The 24,521-nt window shown below is 44.3% G+C and overlaps 1 protein-coding gene across 1 annotated transcript in view; it reads left to right on the top strand.

The window, feature by feature from the left end:
* Positions 1-22,195, top strand: part of TMIE (transmembrane inner ear) — a 167,401-nt gene extending 145,206 nt beyond the window's left edge. Inside the window, exon 4 of the mRNA XM_068238531.1 lies at positions 21,235-22,195. Coding sequence (XP_068094632.1) covers positions 21,235-21,695 — 461 coding nt within the window. The 3' untranslated portion in view covers positions 21,696-22,195. The remainder of the gene's footprint in view (positions 1-21,234) is intronic.
* The last annotated feature ends 2,326 nt before the right edge of the window (positions 22,196-24,521 follow it).

A 24,521-nucleotide genomic window follows, 5' to 3' on the forward strand; every position in this document is an offset into this window, starting at 1 on the left:
CCTCAGCCAGTTAAAGTCTGGGCTTTCTTTGAAGACTGCACTGAGGATGTTACCATGGCGATTTGCAAGGTGTGCAAGACCCGCCTGAGCAGGGGGAAAAGTATTAACAACCTCTCCACCACCAGCATGAGCCGCCACATTCTATCCAAACATCCCACTCTGTGGGCAAACGCGGCAGGACAGGGTACCACCAGCAACACTGCCTCCCTTGGGTTCACCAGACTCACCACCAGACCCGCCTCAGCAGCAGCAGTAGCCCAGCCATTGCGTGGTTCACAACATTCACAAACATCAGACGATGCTGACACTGTCACTTTCCGGACTAGTGCTCTTGAGGTCTCCCAGTGTTCATCAAACACAACAACCAACAGCCCTTCGGTGTGCAGCGCTACGGTTGAGTTGTCTGTCTCTGAGATGTTTGAGCACAAGAGGAAATTGCCAGCAAATGACCCCCGGGCCGTGGCAGTAACAGCCAGCCAGCATAGCCAAGCTTCTGGCCTGCGAAATGCTGCCATATCGAGTGGTGGAGACAAACAGCTTCAAGGGCATGATGTCAGTGGCCATCCCACGTTACGTGGTTCCCAGCCGCTACCACTTTGCGCGCTCTGCAGTGCCTGAGTTGCATGAGCACGTGGTCAGCTAAATAACCCGAAGCTTGAAGAATGCCGTTGCCTGCAAGGTTCACCTCACCACTGACACCTGGACGAGTGCGTTCGGCCAGGGTCGATACATCTCCCTTACCGCGCACTGGGTGAACCTTGTGGAGCCTGGCAGCGATTCCTCACCTGCTACGGCGCGGGTGTTGCCCACGCCGCAAACAGCTGGATAACAACAGCAGCACCTACCTCTCTGACTCCTTCTCCTCCAACGCATCTCAAAGCTGTACCTCATCCGGAAATGCTAACCCAGCACCAGCAGCAGTAGGATCGTGGAAGCAGTGCAGCACAGCTGTTGGCATGCGTCAGCAAGCGTTGCTGAAGCTGATCTGCCTTGGGGATAAGCAGCACACAGGGGAGGAAATTTGGAGGGGAATAAAGGAACAGACGGATTTGTGGCTGGCACCGCTGGACCTGAAACCGGGCATGAAGCTAGACACCTGGCACGAACTGGCAATGTACGCAATAGAGGTGCTGGCTTGCCCGGCAGCCAGCGTTATGTCGGAACGCTGTTTCAGTGCTGCCGGAGGCATCATCACAGATCGGCGTATCCGCCTCTCCACAGAAAATGCAGACCGTCTGACTCAAATTAAAATGAATCAATCCTGGATTGGAAACGACTACGCAACACTCCTGGACCCCAACCAAGTAACATGACCGATGAACATCTGGGATGGTTTAGCGTTTCCGGTCCCTGTTTATTGAACCTCTCATCTGTATTACATTTATGACTGCATGGCGGCAAAAAGCATTGCTGCTATATCCGCACGCTTTTTGTCCTCATGCAAGGCCTGGGTTGTTGTGTCTCACAAAGCGTGGCCTTCTCCTCCTGCGCCTCCTCCTGTTCCATCACGTGTGCTGCTGCTGCTGCTGCTGCTGCTGGGTTACCGTTGCCGGTCCCTGTTTATGGAACCTCTTATCTTTATTACATTTATGACTACATGGCGGTACAAAGCATGCTATCCGCACGCTTTTTGTCCTCATGCAAGGCCTGGGTTGTTGTGTCTCACAAAGCGTGGCCTTCTCCTCCTGCGCCTCCTCCTGTTCCATCACGTGTGCTGCTGCTGCTGCTGCTGCTGCTGCTGCTGGGTTACCGTTGCCGGTCCCTGTTTATGGAACCTCTTATCTTTATTACATTTATGACTACATGGCGGTACAAAGCATGCTATCCGCACGCTTTTTGTCCTCATGCAAGGCCTGGGTTGTTGTGTCTCACAAAGCGTGGCCTTCTCCTCCTGCGCCTCCTCCTGTTCCATCACGTGTGCTGCTGCTGCTGCTGGGTTAGCGTTGCCGCGTGGTCCCTGTTTATTGAACCTCTTATCTTTATTACATTTATGACTACATGGCGGTACAAAGCATGCTATCCGCACGCTTTTTGTCCTCATGCAAGGCCTGGGTTGTTGTGTCTCACAAAGCGTGGCCTTCTCCTCCTGCGCCTCCTCCTGTTCCATCACGTGTGCTGCTGCTGGGTTAGCGTTGCCGCGTGGTCCCTGTTTATTGAACCACTTATCTTTATTACATTTATGACTGCATGGTGGTACAAAGCATGCTATCCGCACGCTTCTTGTCCTCATGCAAGGCCTGGGTTGTTGTGTCTCAAAGCGTGGCCTTCTCCTCCTGCGCCACCCTCCTCCTGTTCCATCACGTGTGCTGCTGCTGGGTTAGCATTACCGGTCCCTTTTCCTGGAACCTCTTATATGTATTACATTTATGACTGCATGCCGACAAAAAGCATGTTACCTGTGCAAAGAAAACAGACATTTCCCGCATTTAAAAGACAGTTTTCCCTTTGAAACTTTAAAATCGATTTTCTCAAAAACTATAAGCTCTTTTTGCTAAATTTTTTTTTCCTCTTGTACCCACTCCCAAGGTGCACATACCCTGTAAATTTGGGGTATGTAGCATGTAAGGAGGCTTTACAAACCACAAAAGTTCGGGTCCCCATTGACTTCCATTATGTTCGGAGTTCGGGTCGAACACCCGAACATCGCGGCCATGTTCGGCCCGAACCCGAACATCTAGATGTTCGCCCAACACTAATCAGACCCCACCACTAGAGAGCTCTGTTGTTGGGGTGAAAAGGGGGGGGGGATCACTTGTGTGCTGTGTTGTGCGACCCTGCAGCAAGGCCTTAAAGCTGCAGTGGCCTACTAACATAAAAATGGCCTGGTCTTTAGGAGGGGTTTAACACTGCGGTCCTGAAGTGGTTAAACTAATTTTTTAAAATTAGACTTTAGATTTCCTTTAAAGGATTACAATCACAAAACAATTCTAAAATTTAAAATACATGTAAACATATACAAATAAGAAGTATGTTTCTTCCAGAGCAAATCGAGCCATAAATTACTTTTCTCCTATGTTGCTGTCGCTTACAGTAGGTAGTAGACCTACTGTATGACAGAACTGACAGGTTTTGGACTAGTCCATCTCTTCATGGGGGATTCTCAGCAAGGCTTTTATTCTTTACTAGCTGATTGCCCGGCGTTGCCCGGGTATGTATTTGGCTGGTGTTGACTCTGCATAATTTTTCTAGCCCTAACACACAATTACTCACTGACCAAGTTTGTGAGCTTTGCAGTCTTTGGTATCAATAATTTGCATTGAAATGAAAAAATCTGATTGGCTGTTTGTGGCTACACACCCTTTTCTGAATTTGAACCCCAGTCACCCAATAACCAACTGTACCAGGTTTGAGGCTTGTGCCATTAACAGTGCAAGAATGGTAGCAATTAAATATTCCCATTGAAAAGCAATAGGTGAAGTTTGATACACTTTTGTAGGCTCCACCCACTTTTCTGAATATTAATTCCAGTCACCCAGTGACCAACTGTGCAAAGTTTAAAAACCCTGCCATTAACAGTGTAAGAATGGCTGCAGTTTACATTTTCCCAGTGAAATTTCTATTTGTCTCCACCCATTGATGACCCGGCATTGCCCGTGTATGTATTTGGCTGGTGTTAGCTCCGCCCACTTTCTAACCCTAACGGACAAACACTCAATGACCAAGTTTGTGAGCTTTGGGGTCCTTGGCATCAATAATTTGTATATTCCAATAGAAATTAAACAAATCAGATTGGCTGTTTGTGGCTTCACCCCCTCTCCAGCATTTGAACCCCAGTCACCCAATGACCAACTGTAGCAGGTTTGAGGCATGTGCTATTAACAGTGGAAAAATGGCAGCAATTGAAATTATCCACTTGAAAATCAACAGGTAAATTTTGATTGGCTATTATAGGCTCCACCCACTTCCCTGAATATTAATCTCAGTCACTCAGTGACCATCTGGGCAAAATTTGGGAACCCTGCCATAAACAGTGTAAGAAGGGCTGCAGTTTACACTTTCCCAGTGAAATTTGTTTTTGGCTCCGCCCACTTTTTGTAACCTAGACACACAGTCGCTCCATGACCAAGTTTGTGAGCTTTGGGGTCCTTGGCATCAATAATTTGTATTTTCCCATGAAATGAAACAAATCTGATTCACTGTTTGTGGCTCTGTCCCCTTTTCTGAATTTGATCCCCAGTGACCCAATGACCAACTGTACCAGGTCTGAGGCTTGTGCCATTAACAGTGCAAGAATGGCAGCAATTGTAATATTCTCCTTGAAAAGCGACATGTGATTTTTGATTGGCATTTTTAGGTTCCACCCACTTTTCTGAACATTAATCCCAGTCACCCAGTAAGCAGCTATGCTAAGTTTGAGAACCCTTCCATTAACAGTGAAGAAGGGCTGCAGTTTACAATTTCCCAGTAAAATCTGTTTTAACTCCACCCACTTTTTGTAACCTGGACACACAGTCACTACACAATGACCAAGTTTGTGAGCTTTTGGGTTCCTGGCATCAAAATTGTGGTAATGGAAGCAGTTTATCCAGCAAAGAAATCTGGCAGTTTTTGGCTCCGCCCCTTTACTGAATTTGAACCCCAGACACTTAACGACCGACTGTAGCAGGTTTGAGGCCTGTGCCATTAACAGTGTAAGAATGGCTGCAGTTGCAATATTCCCCTTGAAAATCAAAAGGTGAATTTTGATTGGCTGCTGTAGGCTCCACCCACTTTCCTGAATATTAGTCCCCGTCACCTAGTGGCCAACTGTGTCACGTTTGAGAACCCTGCCAATAACAGAATGGCTGAAATCAATCTAACAAATCTGATTGGCTGTTTGTGGCTCTACCCCTTTAGTAAATTTGGACCCCAGTCACCCAATGACTGACTGTATCAGGTTTGAAGCCTCTGCCATCAACAGTGTAAGAATGGTAGCAATGTGAATAGTCCCCTTGAAAATCAATAGGTACATTTTGATTGGCTGTTTTAGGCTCCACCCACATTTCTGAATATTCATCCCAGTCTCCCAGTGGCCAATTGTGTAAAGTTTGGGAACCCTGCCATGTTAAATATTTAGTTGTTGGCACCGCCCACTTTTTCTAACCTTGACATACAGTCACTCAATTATCAAGTTTATCAGCTTTGGGGTCCTTGGTATCAATACTTTGTATATTCCCATTGAAAAATAAACTAATCTTATTGGCTGTTTGTGGCTCCGCCACCTTTCTGAGTTTGGGCCCTAGTCACCCAGTGACTGACTGTACCAGGTTTGATGCATCTGCCTTTAACAGTATAAGGGCCTGTACACACTGCTGCGCTTTTAAAATCGTATGCGATTTTTAAATCGCAAGCCTTCATGAGAATAGGAAAAGCGCATCGCACCAGTGTGTACAGGTATCCACGATTTGCATTATTTTTCAAAAGACCTTGCGATTAAAAAGCGAATGCGATTTGAAAAGCGCAGCACAAGAGCAGCAGTGTGCACAGGCCCTAAGAGAATGGTAGCAGCTTAAACATTCCCTTTGAAAATTGAAAGGTGAATTTTCATTGGCTGTTGTAGGCTCCACCCACCTTCCAAAATCTTAATCTCAGTTACCCAATGACCAACTGTGCAAAGTTTGAGAACCCTGCCATTAACGATGTAAGAATGGCTGCAGTTTATATTTTCCCAGTAAAAGCTGGTTTTGGCTCCGCCTACTTTTTGTGACCTTGACACACAGTCACTCAATGACCACATTTGTGAGCTTTCAGGTTCCTGGCATCAAAAATGTGTGATACGAAGCAGTTTATCCACCAAGGAAATCTGATTGGCTGTATGTGGCCCCACCCTTTTAGTGAATTTGGACCCCAGTCACCCAATGACGACTGTAGCAAGTTTGAAGCCTCTGCCATTAACAGTGTAAGAATGGCAGCAGTTTAAATATTCCCCTTGAAAATCAATAAGTGAATTTTGATTGGCTGTTGTAAGCTCCACCCATTTTCTTGAATCTTAATCGCATTCACCCAGTGACCAACTGTGGCAAGTTTGAGAACCCTGCGATTAACATTCTAAGAATGGCTGCAGTTTACATTTTCCCATTTAAAATGAACGGTTGAAATTTGATTGGCTGTTTTCTGCTCCGCCCACTTTTCCTGGATTTGTAACCTCGGTCACCAAGTGACCACCTGTGCCAAGTGTGGGGACTGTAGCTTGATTACTGTGAGAATGGCAGCCTTTTACATTTTTTCCATTGACTTGAATGGGTGAAATCTGATTTGCTGTTTGTAGCTCCGCCCAGGTGTGCAGGGGGGCCGCGAGACCCCCAGAACATATCAACCCAGGTAGTAAGGGATCTGTATACCAAGTTTCGTTCAAATCGGTCAAGCCGTTTTCGAGTGATCGCGGCACATACATACACACACACACACATCCGATTTTATATATATAGATAAAGGCATTTCTTGAAAAGGATTTATCCAATTATGCTGGCCAGCCTCCCTGCTCGCTGCACACTTTTTTTGGCAGCTGTACAGAGCAACTGCCATTCAGTAAAACGTTTTGAAAATAAAGAAAACCCTGAGAATCCCCCATGAGGAGATGGGCTAGTCCAAAACCTGTAGGTTCTGTCAGATTTCTACTACGTACTGTAAGTGACAGGAACATAGGAGAAACGTAGTTTAAAGCTCATTTGACTTGAAACATACTTCTTATTTGTATGTGTGTACATGTATTTTAAATGTTTACAATTTTCGCAATAGTGGTCCTTTAAGTGCTAGATCCATCCAAGCAGACCGCCGCCCATTTTCTACCGCTGATTACTCTGCCGTGGCAGCTTGAATGTCGCCAGTAAAAACGATTTCCGCGGCGTTCTCGCTCGGCTCTGCGAAAAGCTTGATTTTTTTGCCTGAAGTGAGAGGTTCATTTTCAAATAACTAGGGCACAACTTCACTACCAATTATCGTTTTCAGACTGAAATATCGAAGCGAGCTTTATTGGCGTAATGAGCTGTCACCAGCCAATAATTAGGCATTATGTCACTCTCTGACCCCCTCCGCGCGGGCCACACAATGAGGGTCGTCTGTAGCGGAATGACACACTTAACTAATGCAAACGCCTTCATTTAATTACGTTGTTTGTAAAGTTGCAGCGTTTCTATCATATTGTTTTTGTTAATTTACGACTGACTAGAATTATACTGAGCTGACGGGAAGATACATTTTCATTATTGACACAAAGAGAGCAATAAACATCATTACGCCATGGCCTGATAGTTACCCCACTTTTCTATAACTTTTATTATTAGTAATGGGATTAATTTAACGCCAACATAGTATACAGTGCTGTACACAGCCTGGGGGCCCATTTTCGCCATAATCTGGGCTGTTTCTTGGGCAGGGCGGCCGCCCCAGGCACAGACCGGCAAGTAGAAGAAGGGGGGGGGGGCGCAGGCAGAAGGTCATAACCGCCAGGAAGCTGGTGACGCGCGTTGCAGCCAAATGGACCAGCGCAATTACCTTCCTTGACTCTTCCTAGGCTGCCTGCATCTGACGTCAAGTTATCATCACGCCACCACCACGTTGGGGGGGGGGGGGTGACACAATAGGAGGGGTCTGATTGGAGATTACCTTGATGTCCAATTGTGGAGAATTGCTGGTGAATTCTGGCTAATTTGATTGCTTCACCCTTAAAGAGACGCTGAAGCGAAAAAAAAAAATGATATGATTTGTATGTGTAGTACAGCTAAGAAATAAAACATTAGGAGCAGAGACATAAGTCTAATATTGTTTCCAGTACAGGAAGAGTTAAGAAACTCCAGTTGTTATCTATGCAAAAGAGCCATTGAGCTCCACGACTTTCAAAGTCACAGAGAGCTCTGTCTTCTGAAGCTTATTATCTCAACTATCAGTCACTGTATTTTCTTTTTCTATCCAGAGGACAGGTCAATAGTTCACTGGCCTGCTCTGTAAAATCATTCAGAATGCTGAGTAGTGTGTAAACTGCAAATATTAGAGAATGATGCAATGTTATAAAAAAAAAAAACTATATAACTGAAAATAAAAATATGAGACTAATTTCTTTGCTACTAATGTTCTAGTAATTATCCGTACTACACAACCAATTCATTATATCATAATTTTTTTTTCACTTTAGTGTCTCTTTAAAACGCTATCCTGTACACGCCAACGGACGTCAGCTGTGAACTGAGTAGAGGCCTTGTTTATATACACGGCCTGAGCAAATGTAATCAGTATGGCCTACTCAGCTGAGTGAGTTAGCATTTCAAGCAGTGTGTGGGGGGGAGTCTCTAGGACCACTATCGCAAAAAAAGTAGGCAGTTAAACCCTGACAGGTTTTGGGCCAGTCCATCTCCTCATGGGGGATTCTCAGGGATTTCTTTGTTTTCAACAGCACTTCCTGAACAGCAGTTTGTGCCAAAATAGTAAGATACCAGCTAGTCTCCCTACTCACTTGCACACTATTTTGTCAATTACACTTTGCAAATGCTGTTGAAAAAAAAAGAAGGAAAACCCAGAGAATCCCCCATGAGGAGATAGACTTGCCCAAAACCTGTCAGTTCTGTCAGACGCTGTCCTCCCTAATTTCCAACTTTCCCCCTTTGCATGCCCGTGCCCTGTACTTTACCTGTCCATGTCCGTCGCTGGCTCTGGGCTCCATGGATCCGATCAGGCTAGGCTGTTTCCGCCTTGGCCCGAACGAAGAGCCGGCTACTGCGCCTGCGCTGGATCCTGGTGGGTACATTTTGCCGCAGTTGCTTGTCAGCACTTGTCGAGGAGGTTTCGGTGGAGCCAGTGCGAGATCCCCCATGCTATAGAGGGCGGGAAAGCCTCATTGAGACCCAGAGGCTTCCCCCTCCTGACCCGAGCTAAGAATCTCCCAGAGGGAGATTTTTTTGTTACAGGGTCTCTTAAAGGGAACCAGAGATGAAGCACCCTCATGTATTTTACCATATATATCAGTGGGAACATTAGAGAAAACACCTACCCTGCTCTCTGTTTCATCCTTCACTGCTCAGCCTGCTTCTTCCCAGGCATGATAAAATACCCAAAAATAGAGAAGGAGGAGCGCTCCATAGTGTAATACCGCTTTATTAAAACAAATTGCGCAAAATAAAAATTCACTTACTAGATGCAAGTGGATACAAGCATGTAATCAGGCTTAGTAGCCTTACAATCCTTCCTTGGTGGGTGCACTTCAAACTGCCGTGGCCATCGGAGTTGGATGGGTCGGATGGAAAGTGACCCTAGTTGCTCCTCCAAGGGATAAACGTGTGCTGGTGGCGTTATTACGCGTTTCGGCGTTCCACGCCTTCGTCAGATAACCTGTTATCTGACGAAGGCGTGGAACGCCGAAACGCGTAATAACGCCACCAGCACACGTTTATCCCTTGGAGGAGCAACTAGGGCCACGGCAGTTTGAAGTGCACCCACCAAGGAAGGATTGTAAGGCTACTAAACCTGTTTACATGTTTGTATCCACTTGCATCTAGTAAGTGAATTTTTATTTTGCGCAATTTGTTTTAATAAAGCGGTATTACACTATGGAGCGCTCCTCCTTCTCTATTTTTGTCTTTCTGATCAAGCCTTTCTGACAGCCAGGCTTTAAAGGAGCAGCTAAAGTGTGATCCTACTCAGCCACCTCTAGTCTCCACCCTAGCAGCACAAGATTTCACATCCTTTATGATAAAATACCCGACTGAGCATTCAGTCTGGCTTTGCTCATGAATTATTATAGCTGAGTCTGTGTTCTCTGGTGTCTTTTCAAGCCCAAGCCTGCCCTCTTGTGGCTCTGCTCAGAAATCGTTATAGCTGAGTCAGTATAGCAAAGTTAGACTGAATGCCCAGTCGGGGATTTTATCAGGTCTGATGAGAAACAAGCTGTGCAGTGTAAAATGAAACAGAGAGCAGGGTAGGTGTTTTCTCTAATGTCCCCACTGATATATATGGTAAAATACATGAGGGTGCTTCGTCTCTGATTCACTTTAAGTAGCTTCATTTTTTTTTTTTTATTTGTTGCCTTATTTGCCAGCACACTAATTCAGAGATGGTGTACCCCTCCCCATGTTTACTCCTAAGAAACTCCGTCTCTCTGAAATGCTCTTTTTATACCCAATTTTGTTTTTGCCCTTTTCCCAGTTAACAGGACTGCATTCCACCCAGTGGGTCGGAGATCTCAGAGAAGCTCTTTTGCATATAAACAGCTGTGTTTTTTTTTAACTCTGCCTGTACTGGAAAACAATATGATACTTTTTTTGTTGCGACTAATGTTTTATTTCTTAGTTGTACTACACATACAATTCATAATCTCATACGTTTATTTTCACTTCAGGTTTGCTTTACATTTTACATAGCCTTTGTTGCGAATACTTGGTGTTAGCGCTCAGACCCTTAGATAGTTCCGGTGTGCTTTGATCCGGGAGGAAACCGGGGATTTCACACAAGATAGGAATTGTTTGATAGCCTTAATCATTACCTTACTGTATATTATTTGTGTATGACTCTGGCTTGTTCTGACCTCTCTCTCTCTAAGTGATTCTGTACCTCTGCTCATCTTATCCTGTTGCCAAACCCTGCCTGGTTATATCTTTCTGTCTCTGCCTCCTGTTTTTGTACTGCATCTGTCTGTCTGTTGCCGAACCAGATCTGTCGACTACTCTATTCTCACCAGAGGGCCCTTGTCTCTGGTGAGAGGCATTATACTGATTGTACCCATCTGGTGAGGTGCTGCCCTTATCAGTATTACTGTTGCACCAAACACCTCCTGTATTTGTTGTCACATCAGCTGTCTGATATACCAGCATTATAGGTGATTCTGCAGATCACCTAATAATCAGAATTCTGTCGCTTGCTGACACAAATCGTTACAGCCTTCCATCTTATGTGGACACGGGGTTGTGAGCTACAGTGAAGTATTCGCACACTTTCCTCCGAGAGTAAATTTACTCTCCTCATTTAGTTATCCTTAAAGCAAACACGCATGTGGACTTTCCTTCTCTCAAACAAATCTTTACATTAAACTCACATTCAACAGATTAAGTTTAAGTTTTTTCAGTTCTGTGAAGTTTTCCAAGATACTCGGTATGAAAGCTACATAGAAAATCCTGACATGGTTATTATGCCACATCAAGGTGTATCCAAGCAGGCTATTTAACCAATTAGGTATATCTGGATGGATATATCCATCAAGATAGCCTGTCCTGCTTTTGCTGCGCAGAGTGCGCGATCACGCGCGCTCCCACCGCCTTCCGTTAGCCCCGAGATCAATGAATGGGAACTATGTTCCCATTCATTGATCTACGTGCCCGGCAGAAAAACCGACAGCTTCTTATCAGAGGCCGTGGTCTTTCTGAGCAAAAAAAAAGTTTCCCGTCCTCCCTATGCTTCTCGCTTCCAGGACTAAAAAAAATGTTTGGGATTGTGGCCAAATAGTAAAACTACATCCAAATACATTTTTTATTAAATAAACACATATTATTGCATTTAAAATAACTGTTTACCTCCCACACCAAAAATTACCCAAATAAAATAAAAAATTACAATTTAAAAAAACAACATAAATAGTTATCGAAGGGTCTGAATTTTTTAATATGCATGTCAAGAGAGTATATTACTATATTTTTTAAATTATAAGCTTGTAAATAGTGATGGACGCGAATTGAAAAAATGCATCTTTATTTCCAAATAAAATATCGGCGCCATACATTGTGATAGGGACATAATTTAAACGGTGTAATAACCGGTACTAATGGGCAAATAAAATACATGATTTTTTTTCCATTTCTTTCTTAATCTTCCTGTTAAAATGAATTTAGAATAAAATAATTCTTAGCCAAATGTATCACCCAAAGAAAGCCTAAATGGTGGCGTAAAAAAAGATGTAGATCATTTCAGTGTGATAAGTAGTGATAAAGTTATTGGTGAATGAATGGGAGGTGAAAGTTGCTTGGGTGCATAAGGTGAAACAACACTGTAGGCTGAAATGGTTACATAGGAAAGTTTTTAGAGTTTTAACAACATTATTACCTTAAACTGCAGTATAGTAAAACAACCACAAAATGGCACTGTGTGTAAAATGTGATGATGATCTTTATGGGATTGTTATTGCCTGTATTGCCTGTATTCTCTCTGTGCTCCTCTCTGTTCTAAATAAGCTGCATTTCCTGAGGGGTGTGTGTGATATATCTCTGCATGTTTTCCTTCAGTAAAGAGTTCTTACTTGTTATATTGGGTGCCAATCTGTGTGTACAGAACACTCTGCTGCATCAAAAATAAAAACATAATAAATAAAATTGCTTCTTTTTTTTTACAACATTCATTTATAAATTATTTAGTCAGTGTTTGCGCATTGTAAAATCGTTCCTCACCCTGATTTACCCCTACAACTAGGGTTTGTAGTTAGACCCCAGGCTTACTGTGTGCCAAACACCCAGTTCCTAAACACCGCTGTCATCCAGAGAATGTCCACCAGAAGATACTTCATGCTCCACATATTTGCCAGGACATTTTACTTTTGTGCCATGATCGCAGTGATGATTGGGATGTACTACTTTCGCTTATGCAAAATGTTGCTTAAAGGAAACCAGAGATGAACGCTTTGGCACATATCCTCCAATATATTTTACTAAATAAATACTATACCTGGTATTTTCGCTGCTCTGGTGTGCCGTTTTTTGTGGGTTTTTTTTTACTAAAACTCCATGCAAAACACAGCTCGGGGATTTTATCAGGGCTGATAACAAGCAGGCTGAGCAGTGAAGGATGAAGCAGAGAGCAGGGTTGGTGTTTTCTTTAATGTTCCCACTGATATGTATGGTAAAATACATGAGGGTGCTTCATCTCTGGTTCATGGTATTAGAAAAAAAGTTTCTGTACCAGCACAACTGTCATCTTCGTGTTTACTATTTACCTGTATCAGTGTTTTACTTCAGCTAACATCCGGAAATATGCCTGAAGAAGGGGACTAGATCCCAGAAAGCTTGCATCATTTAACTCTATTAGTTAGCTATTAAAAGGTATTATTTTTTATAAAACGTTGTTTTTTTCTACCTATTTAACCACTTGCCGACCGCCCACAGCCCATGGGCGGCGGCAAAGTGGATGCCTTAACCACTTCCCAACTGAGGGGTTTTACCCCCTGAGCACCAGAGCAATTTTCACCTTTCAGCGCTCCTTCCATTCATTCGTCTATAATTTTATCATTACTTATCGCAATGAAATGAACTATATCTTGTTTTTTTCGCCACCAATTAGGCTTTCTTTAGGTGGGACATTATGCCAAGAATAATTTTATTCTAAATGTGTTTTAATGGGAAAATAGGAAAAAATGTGGGAAAAAAATTATTATTTTTCAGTTTTCGGCCTTTATAGTTTTTAAATAATGCATGCTACTGTAATTAAAACCCATTAAATGTATATGCCTATTTATCCCGGTTATAAAACCGTTTAAATTATGTCCCTATCACAATGTTTGCCGCCAATATTTTAGTTGGAAATAAAGGTGCATTTTTTTCAGTTTTGCGTCCATCCCTAATTACAAGCCCATAGTTTATAAAGTAACAGTGTTATACCCTCTTGACATAAATATTTAAAAAGTTCAGTCCCTAAGGTAACTATTTATGTATTTTTTTTAAATTGTAAATTTTTTTTTTTTTTTTTTTAATTACAAAAAAAAAAAATTGGGGAGTGTGGGAGGTAAGGAGTTAATTTTTTGTGTAAAACAAGTTTATTTGTGTGTAAAAAATGGTTAGGATGTAGTTTTACTATTTGGCCACAAGATGGCACCATTACCAATTTGTTTCATACGACCTGCAAGCGTCCTTCTGGACTCTTGCAGGAAGTAGAAAGAGGCTGGGACTTTGCTATTTTTTCACAATGATCGGGCTGCTCAGCCGAGCGGCAGCAGATCATTGCGGGGCTGAGATCAACGAACGGGAATGGATTTTCCCGTTCATTGATCTCCGGGCGAGCGGGCGGCGGCGTGTTTACTAGCGGCGGGCGGCGTGTTTACGAGCGGGAGCGCGGACAGCGGCGGGAGTGCGCAGAGTACGGATTTCTCCGTCCCTGGGGGTGAAAGGATGGAAAAAGGGGCGGAGAAATCCGTACGCGCGGGGGTAAAGTGGTTAAGGACCGCAATACGCCTTAGGGCGTTGCGTCCTTTTCCTATGCCGGGGGAGCGATCGCGTCATTGATGACGCGCGCTTCCCCCGGCAACTGGCTCCGCCCACCCGCCGTAACATCCCGCCGGCCATACGGAAGCGCCGGCGGGATGTTAACCCCGCGATCGCCGCTACAAAGTGTATAATACACTTTGTAATGTATACAAAGTGTATTATACAGGCTGCCTCCTGCCCTGGTGGTCCCAGTGTCGGAGGGACCACCAGGGCAGGCTGCAGCCACCCTAGTCTGCACCCAAACACACTGATCTGCCCCCCCCCCCCGCCCACTGATCGCCCACAGCACCCCTCAGACCCCCCCCCTGCCCACCCCCCAGACCCCTGTTTGCACCCAATCACCCCCCTAATAACCCATCAATCACTCCCTGTCACTATCTATCAACGCTATTTTTTTTTTATCTCCCCCCCTGCCCCCTCCTGATCACCCCCCCACCCCTCAGATTCTCCTCAGGACCCCCCCCCCCCCCAGACCCCCCCCCCTGTGTACTGTATGCATGTATCCCCCCTGATAACCTGTCAATCACCTGTCAATCACCCATCAATCACCCATCAATCACCCCCTGTCACTGCCACCCAACAATCAGCCCCTAACCTGCCCCTTGCGGGCAATCTGATCACCCACCCACACCAATAGATCGCCCGCAGATCCGACATCAGATCACCTCCCAAATCCATTGTTTACATCTATTCTCTCCTCTAAACACCCACTAATTACCCATCAATCACCCCCTATCACCACCTGTCACTGTTACCTATCAGATCAGACCCTAATCTGCCCCTTGCGGGCACCCAATCACCCGCCCACACGCTCAGATTGCCCTCAGACCCCCCCTCCCCCCCTTATCAATTCGCCAGTGCATTAATTACATCTGGTCTTCCCTGTAATAATCCACTGATCACCTGTCAATCACCTGCCAATCACCTATCACCCATCAATCACCCCCTGTCACCCCCTGTCACTGCCACCCATCAATCAGCCCCTAACCTGCCCCTTGCGGGCAATTTGATCACCCACCCACACCAATAGATCGCCCGCAGATCCGACATCAGATCACCTCCCAAATCCATTGTTTACATCTATTCTCTCCTCTAAACACCCACTAATTACCCATCAATCACCCCCTATCACCACCTGTCACTTTTACCTATCAGATCAGACCCTAATCTGCCCCTTGCGGGCACCCAATCACCCGCCAACACGCTCAGATTGCCCTCTGACCCCCCCTTATCAATTCGCCAGTGCATTAATTACATCTGGTCTTCCCTGTAATAATCCACTGATCACCTGTCAATCACCTGCCAATCACCTATCACCCATCAATCACCCCCTGTCACCCCCTGTCACTGCCACCCATCAATCAGCCCCTAACCTGCCCCTTGCGGGCAATTTGATCACCCACCCACACCAATAGATCGCCCGCAGATCCGACATCAGATCACCTCCCAAATCCATTGTTTACATCTATTCTCTCCTCTAAACACCCACTAATTACCCATCAATCACCCCCTATCACCACCTGTCACTTTTACCTATCAGATCAGACCCTAATCTGCCCCTTGCGGGCACCCAATCACCCGCCAACACGCTCAGATTGCCCTCTGACCCCCCCTTATCAATTCGCCAGTGCATTAATTACATCTGTTCTTCCCTGTAATAACCCACTGATCACCTGTCAATCACCTGCCAATCACCTATCACCCATCAATCACCCCCTGTCACCACCTGTCACTGCCACCCATCAATCAGCCCCTAACCTGCCCCTTGCGGGCAATCTGATCACCCACCCACACCATCCGATCTCCTGCAGACCCGCAGTCAGATCACCTCCCAAGTGCATTGCATCTGTTCTCTCCTCTAAACACCCACTAATTACCCATCAATCACCCCCTGTCACTGCTACCCATCAGATTAGACCCCCATCTGCCCCTAGGGCACCCAATCACCCGCCCACACCCTCAGACCCCAGCCCTGATCACCTCGCCATTGCATTACTTGCATCTATTCCCCCCACTAATCACACCTTGAGACACCCATCAATCACCTCCTGTCACTACCTGTCACCCCCTAGCACACCTACCCATCAGATCAGGCCCTAATTTGCCCCGTGTGGGCTCCTGATCACTCGGCCAAACCCTCAGATCCCCCTCAGACCCCCTTCTGATCACCTCCCCAGTGCATTGAGTGCATCTATTTTCCCCTCTAATCACCCCCTGAGACACCCATCAATCACCTCCTGTCACCCCCCTAGCACTCCTATCCATCAGATCAGGCCCAATACAACCTGTCATCTAAAAGGCCACCCTGCTTATGACCGGTTCCACAAAATTCAGCCCCTCATAGACCACCTGTCATCAAAATTTGCAGATGCTTATACCCCTGAACAGTCATTTTGAGACATTTGGTTTCCAGACTACTCACGGTTTTGGGCCCGTAAAATGCCAGGGCGGTATAGGAACCCCACAAGTGACCCCATTTTAGAAAAAAGACACCCCAAGGTATTCTGTTAGGTGTATGACGAGTTCATAGAAGATTTTATTTTTTGTCAAAAGTTAGCGGAAATTGATTTTTATAGGGTTTTTTCACAAAGTGTCATTTTTCACTAACTTGTGACTAAAAATAAAATCTTCGATGACCTCACCATACACCTAATGGAATACCTTGGGGTGTCTTCTTTCTAAAATGGGGTCACTTGTGGGGTTCCTATACTGCCCTGGCATTTTAGGGGCCCTAAACCGTGAGGAGTAGTCTAGAAAACAAATGCCTCAAAATGACCTGTGAATAGGACGTTGGGCCCCTTAGCGCACCTAGGCTGCAAAAAAAGTGTCACACATGTGGTATCGCCGTACTCAGGAGAAGTAGTATAATGTGTTTTGGGGTGTATTTTTACACATACCCATGCTGGGTGGGAGAAATCTCTCTGTAAATGGACAATTGTGTGTAAAAAAAATTAAACAATTGTCATGTACAGAGATATTTCTACCACCCAGCATGGGTATGTGTAAAAATACACCACAAAACACATTATACTACTTCTCCTGAGTACGGCGGTACCACACGTGTGGCACTTTTTTACACCCTAAGTGCGCTAAGGGGCCCAAAGTCCAATGAGTACCTTTAGGATTTCACAGGTCATTTTGCGACATTTAGTTTCAAGACTACTCCTCGCGGTTTAGGGCCCCTAAAATGCCAGGGCAGTATAGGAACCCCACAAATGACCCCATTCTAGAAAGGAGACACCCAAAGGTATTCCGTTAGGAGTATGGTGAGTTCATAGAAGATTTTATTTTTTGTCACAAGTTAGCGGAATATGACACTTTGTGAAGAAAAACAATTCAAATCAATTTTCGCTAACTTGTGGCAAAAAATAAAATCTTCTATGAACTCACCATACTCCTAACGGAATACCTTGGGGTGTCTTCTTTGTAAAATGGGGTCATTAGTGGGGTTCCTATACTGCCCTGGCATTTTAGGGGCCCTAAACCGTGAGGAGTAGTCTTGAAACAAAAATGACCTGTGAAATCCTAAAGGTACTCATTGGACTTTGGGCCCTTTAGCGCAGTTAGGGTGCAAAAAAGTGCCACACATGTGGTATTGCCGTACTCGGGAGAAGTAGTATAATGTGTTTTGGGGTGTATTTTTACACATACCCATGCTGGGTGGGAGAAATACCTCTGTAAATGACAATCTTTTGATTTTTTTACACACAATTGTCCATTTACAGAGTTATTTCTCCCACCCAGCATGGGTATGTGTAAAAATACACCCCAAAACACATTGTACTACTTCTCCCGACTACGGCGATACCACATGTGTGGCACTTTTTTTCACCCTAACTGCGCTAAAGGGCCCAAAGTCCAATGAGTACCTTTAGGATTTCACAGGTCATTTTGAGAAATTTCGTTTCAAGACTACTCCTCACGGTTTAGGGCCCCTTAAATGCCAGGGCAGTATAGGAACCCCACAAATGATCCCATTTTAGAAAGAAGACACCCCAAGGTATTCCGTTAGTAGTATGGCGAGTTCATAGAAGATTTTATTTTTTGTCACAAGTTAGCGGAAATTGATTTTAATTGTGTTTTTTCACAAAGTGTCATTTTCCGCTAACTTTTGACAAAAAATAAAATCTTCTATGAACTCACCATACTCCTAACGGAATACCTTGGGGTGTCTTCTTTCTAAAATGGGGTCATTTGTGGGGTTCCTATACTGCCCTGGCATTTTAGGGGCCCTAAACCGTGAGGAGTAGTCTTGAAACGAAATTTCTCAAAATGACCTGTGAAATCCTAAAGGTACTCATTGGACTTTGGGCCCTTTAGCGCAGTTAGGGTGCAAAAAAGTGCCACACATATGGTATCACCGTACTCAGGAGAAGTAGTATAATGTGTTTTGTGGTGTATTTTTACACATACCCATGCTGAGTGGGAGAAAGATCTCTGTAAATGGACAATTGTGTGTAAAAAAAATTAACAAATTGTCATTTACAGAGATATTTCTCCCACCCAGCATGGGTATGTGTAAAAATACACCCCAAAACACATTATACTACTTCTCCTGAGTACGGCAATACCACATGTGTGGCACTTTTTTGCAGCCTAACTGCGCTAAGGGGTCCAAAGTCCAATGAGCACCTTTAGGCTTTACAGGGGTGCTTACAATTTAGCACCCCCCAAAATGTCAGGACAGTAAACACACCCCACAAATGACCCCATTTTGGAAAGTAGACCCTTCAAGGTATTCAGAGAGGGGCATGGTGAGTCCGTGGCAGATTTCATTTTTTTTTGTCGCAAGTTAGAAGAAATGGAAACTTTTTTTTTTTTTCCTCACAAAGTGTCATTTTCCGCTTACTTGTGACAAAAAATAATATCTTCTATGAACTCACTATGCCTCTCAGTGAATACTTTGGGATGTCTTCTTTCCAAAATGGGGTCATTTGGGGGGTATTTATACTATCCTGGAATTCTAGCCCCTCATGAACCATGACAGGGGGTCAGAAAAGTCAGAGATGCTTGAAAATGGGAAAATTCACTTTTTGCACCATAGTTTGTAAACGCTATAACTTTTACCCAAACCAATAAATATACACTGAATGTGTTTTTTTTTAATCAAAAACATGTTTGTCCACATTTTTCGCGCTGCATGTATACAGAAATTTTACTTTATTTGAAAAATGTCAGCACAGAAAGTTAAAAAAATCATTTTTTTGCCAAAATTCTTGTCTTTTTTGATGAATATAATAAAAAGTAAAAATCGCAGGAGCAATCAAATAGCACCAAAAGAAAGCTTTATTAGTGACAAGAAAAGGAGCCAAAATTCATTTAGGTGGTAGGTTGTATGAGCGAGCAATAAATCGTGAAAGCTGCAGTGGTCTGAATGGAAAAAAAGTGGCCGGTCCTCAAGTGGTTAAAATGGTATTAAACTCTGTCATAACATTCAGTAAAAATGTGTTTTTTTTTACTTGTATTACCCATACAGTTTCCATATTTGCTTTTGTGCACAAGTAATATTGTCTGTTTACAAATTACAAATTCCCAAAGTACAGTTTATCTGCTCTGATGGCTGCCATTGCATTTTATTGCATAGCTCTTGTATTTATAGATTAAAATCTATCTAGTGATCACTTCTCAGCTGTCTCTGCTTTTACTATGTGTGGCGGCTCAGTTCCAGCACTGCTGCTAATGTTTACATTCCTTTGTGAGCTACAATTAGTAAAGAAAAGAGAAGATATCACATCTTCGGATGCAGAAGCTGTTTACTGAAACAGACGGTGCTTTGCTAACTGTTTGAATGCAGTACTGCTGCCATTTTTTTTGGGTGGTGGTGGTGGTGGGGGGGGGGGGGGGGGGAGGGGGTTATGGTGTGAATAATCTTGTAGCGCAAAGAAGTAATGCTGAGTTTCATACAACTTTAGTTCTAAATTTCGTACTTATGTTCTTGATTTTTTTTTTCCCCGTAATCCATTCGTAAATGTTACACAAATGCATGTTATACAAAATTATAAATGTGGCAGTTATAATAAACAATTTCTCGCATACATTGCAACACAACATTTTTGCAAGCCAGAAGGGATAGGAGGGAAATAGTCGGAGCAAGTAAAACAAAAAGCACATTTCAAAAAGACCTTGTAGAAAATTGTTTTTAAAGTAAAAAAATATATATTTTTTTTGAAACTCAGTAAAATAACATTTTGCTGTGGTACACTTTAATATATACTGAGTTCTGTATACAGTACTTAGAAGAGCCCCTTGGTGAGGACAAGGGCTGAGGGGTAGAGGTGGAGGCATTGCTGGCTGCCGCTCTCTCCCAGAGCCCCCCCCCCCCCCATGCCATGGACCATGCAGGCTGGTATAGCTCAGGGTGCGGAGCCCCACGCGGTCTGTGCTCCACTCTGGTTGGTTGACAAGGGGTTAAAGAGACTTGGGAGGGAGAATCCTAAGTGTTTAAAATATGTATACGAAAAGCGGTGTACATTGAAAGTGTTCAAAAAATATATTTTTTAAATCAATTTTCTCAAACTTCTACAAGGTCTTATCCATTTTTTTTTAAATATTTTACTTGTTCCCAAAGAATCAAACTTCACATTTTAGCATAATTACATTTAACTGAGAAATAACAGAGCATAATTATGCTTACACAAAAAAATTAACAATTTGCCAGAAATTTTGCATAAAATGTTACATTGTAAATGGAAATTTGGATGCAAAATTATGATTACACGAAATTTGAGCTCAACGCTAGTGATAAGTACTGATAAAGTTGTTGCTGGCCGGTGAGATGAGGACTGTCCAACATTCCTCGGGGGCCATAGCCCTCCGAGGAAGAAATGCATTCTAAATGGTGAACCGCACCTTTCCTGATTCAGTTCCATGAGTTTATTTGAGCTGTGCCAAAAATGTGTGAGGACCTCGGCCCTCAAGGGCTGGAGGTGGACAGCCCTTTGTAATGACAACATTTTTCTGGTCTACATGAAGAACACAGTGGCTGGATATGAAGTGGATGAAAAATGTTTTAATCAACTCAGTTTTCAGCTCAAAAACCAAAACATCAGTTAATGATCTCATGTTTTTCTTTTTTCTTTTTTTGCAGCCGTGAAGACTGAAAAGAAAAAGGACGTCCCCACAGTTTCCGGCAAAGTAGAAGAAGATGCGAAGAAAGAAAATGCCAAGGGAGGGAAGAAGAAAGAGGGAGAAAAGGGAAAGGAAGACGGGAAAGGCGATGGCAAGGACGGGAAAGGGAAGGGCGATGGAAAAGAGGGGAAGGACGGAAAAGATGGCGGGAAGAAGAAGGAAGGAGAAAAAGGCGGCGCGGATAAGGCTGGAGCTGATAAGAAGGGCGGTAAAGATTCTGCTGCAGCAAAGTCTGGTGGAAAAGGGGCCGGAGGGGACTCCAAAGCCGGTGGAAAAGGAGGCGGTGATGGCAAAGCGGGAGGAAAAGGAGGCGGTGACAGCAAAGCGGGAGGAAAAGGAGGCGGTGACAGCAAAGCAGGTGGAAAAGGAGGCGGGAAAGGGGGAGGGACTGACACAAAGAAGCCAGCAGCTAAAAAGTGAAAGACATCTCACTCTTTGCAGAACGGACATCGATATACATGCAAGAATTTTGTCCCCTTGTTTTTTCACCTGCACTGTTATATAGAGGCAGAGCTTGGTGAACACGGTGAATGTACGAACTTTAGTGCTAAATGTGGCAAATTACTGCCAGGATCCAGTGGAAAATGTGTACTTAAGTCAGGACTCTAACGAGCACATCAGGCTGCACTGCATAATGTTCCACTAACATGTTCCAGACACTGGGGACTGCAAGGGGAGGAGTTTAGGCAGGCTGGCAACAGTGTAAAGTACATGAAGAATCTCCCTAGCAAAATTAGGGGTCATTGTGAAATGTGAAAGCTGCAGGACTGACACAGGACAAATCAGTTACAGTCCTAAAAAGAGGTGTCGCCTTCCTTGCTGTGCTGTAAGGCGGGGCTGTGATCATCACAAGAGTGGCCGAACAGTATTTACAATAGTTTAAAGCTATTGATTTATGTGAATTAAAAATGTGTATTTAATTGTTTGAAGTGTTTTTTTAAAGTTCTCTTATTTGCAGTTGTCAACCTTTAGGACGTGTTTCATGTTGTTGTTTCATGGTGTTTAATCACTTAACGACCGCCTAACGCCGATAGGCGTCAGCAGGTCGTTAGTGGTTTAGCATGAGGCCTTTCCATGCCTGTTCACGGAGGGTGTCTCCGTAAACAGCCTGCGAGCCGCCGATCGCGGCTCGCAGGCTAAATGTAAACACGCGGGGAAGAAATCTTCGCTGTTTACATCATACGGCGCTGCTGCGACAGCAGCGCCGTATGATGTAAAAGGAGATAGTCGATCCCCTTCCTCTGATTGGCCGGGGATCGCCGGCGTCTAATAGGCTAAAGCCTATTAGAGGCGGTACAGGACGGATCGCTGTCCTGTGCCGCCAGAGCCAGAGGGAGCGAAGGAGAGGGAGGGAGGAATATTGCTGCGGAGGGGTGCTGTGAGGAGCCCCCCCTCCCGCTCGGCCACACAGAGCGGTGCCGATCAGACACCCCCAGCAGGACATCCCCCTAGTGGGGAAAAAAAGGGGGGGGGGAGTCTGACCGCCCTGCCACAATCGATCTGTGCTGCGGGCTGGAGAGCCCACGCAGGACCGATCAGCCAGAAATCCCTTGGTCCTTAAGTGGTTAATTGATTCCTGTCTCCATCCCACTCATTTCCTATAGATCTGTAAGGGTACCCCATACATCACTCGATATTGCGGCCTGATCGACCTTCCCATTCGGTAATTTTTTCAAATCGTAAGAAAATCGGTGCTGAAACATGGCTGCCCAATCGATCTTTCTAATGATTTCCTTCTGAAATCAGCCAAATGGATAGACCGGGAATGGTGGAAAAACCTCAGTTGCAAGGGCTCGATCAGGTGTTCAGCTGTAATAGCATTTGATATCCCGACGACCACTGTGACCCCCGGTCAGTGTCCCCCCCCAAGTGTATAAGTGATGTATGGCCAGCTTAAAGCGATACTTAAGTAAAAACAAAGTGAAGAGATACTCAATTGTATCTATCCTCCTACACCTAAAAATGACTTTTAGATAGCCCCCAGTTTTATGTAAGACTAGCTGATTGCCCGGCGTTGCCCGGGTATGTATTTGGCTGGTGTTGGCTCCACCCGCATTTTCTAACCCTAACACACAATTACTCAATGACCAAGTTTGTGAGCATTGCCGTCTTTGGCATCAATAATTTGCATTAAAATGAAAAAATCTGCTAGGCTGTTTGTGGCTCCACCCCCTTTTACAAATTTGAACCCCAGTCACCCAATGACCAACTGTAGCAGGTTTGAGGCCTGTGCCCTTAACAGTGCAAGAATGGTAGCAATTAAATATTCCCCTTGAAAAGCAATAGGTGAAGTTTGATTCACTTTTGCCGGCTCCACCCACTATTCTGAATATTAATCCCAGTCACCCAATGACCAACTGTGCAAAGTTTAAGAACCCTACCATTAACAGTGTAAGAATGGCTGCAGTTTACATTTTCCCAGGGAAATTTGTATTTATCTCCACCCACTGATGACCCGAAATTGCTCATGTATGTATTTGACTGGTGTTGGATCCTCCCACTTTTTCTAACCCTAATGCACAAACACTCAATTACCAAGCTTGTGAGCTTTGGGGTCTTTGGCATCAATAATTTGTATATTTCCATAGAAATTAAACAAATCAGATTGGCTGTTTGTGGCTGCGCCCCTCTCTAGCATTTGAACCCCAATCACTCGACCAACTGTAGCAGGTTTGAGGCATCTGCTTTTAACAGTGTAAAAATGGCAGAAATTTAAATATTCCCCTTGAAAACCAACAGGTGAATTTTGCAGTAGGAGAAAAGAGACGCCAGCAGAATAAAAGTGGATAAATCCTTTAAAATTTGCCTGGAGGAAGTGGTGGACCTACCTCCATAAAGCAGACACGAAAGACTGTCTGAAGAGTAGTAATCACTTTTATTAAATAGTACCCCAAAAGTGCAACGTGTTTCGCAGGCCAAGCCCGCTTCATCAGGCAATAAACGTGGGGACAAAACAGAATTTCGGCAACCAACAGGTGAATTTTGATTGGCTATTATAGGCTCCACCCACTTCCTTGAATATTAATCTCAGTCACCCAGTGACCATCTGGGCAAAGTCTGAGAACCCTGCCATTAACAGTGTAAGAAGGACTGCAGTTTCCATTTTCCCAGTGAAATTTGTTTTTGGCTCCGCCCACTTTTTGTAATCTGGACACATAGTCACTCAATGCCCAAGTTTGTGAGTTTTGGGGTCCTTGGCATCAATAATTTGTATTTTCCCATGAAATGAAACAAATACGATTGACT

Source organism: Hyperolius riggenbachi, chromosome 5, assembly GCF_040937935.1.
Source record: "Hyperolius riggenbachi isolate aHypRig1 chromosome 5, aHypRig1.pri, whole genome shotgun sequence".
Lineage (NCBI taxonomy): Eukaryota > Metazoa > Chordata > Amphibia > Anura > Hyperoliidae > Hyperolius > Hyperolius riggenbachi.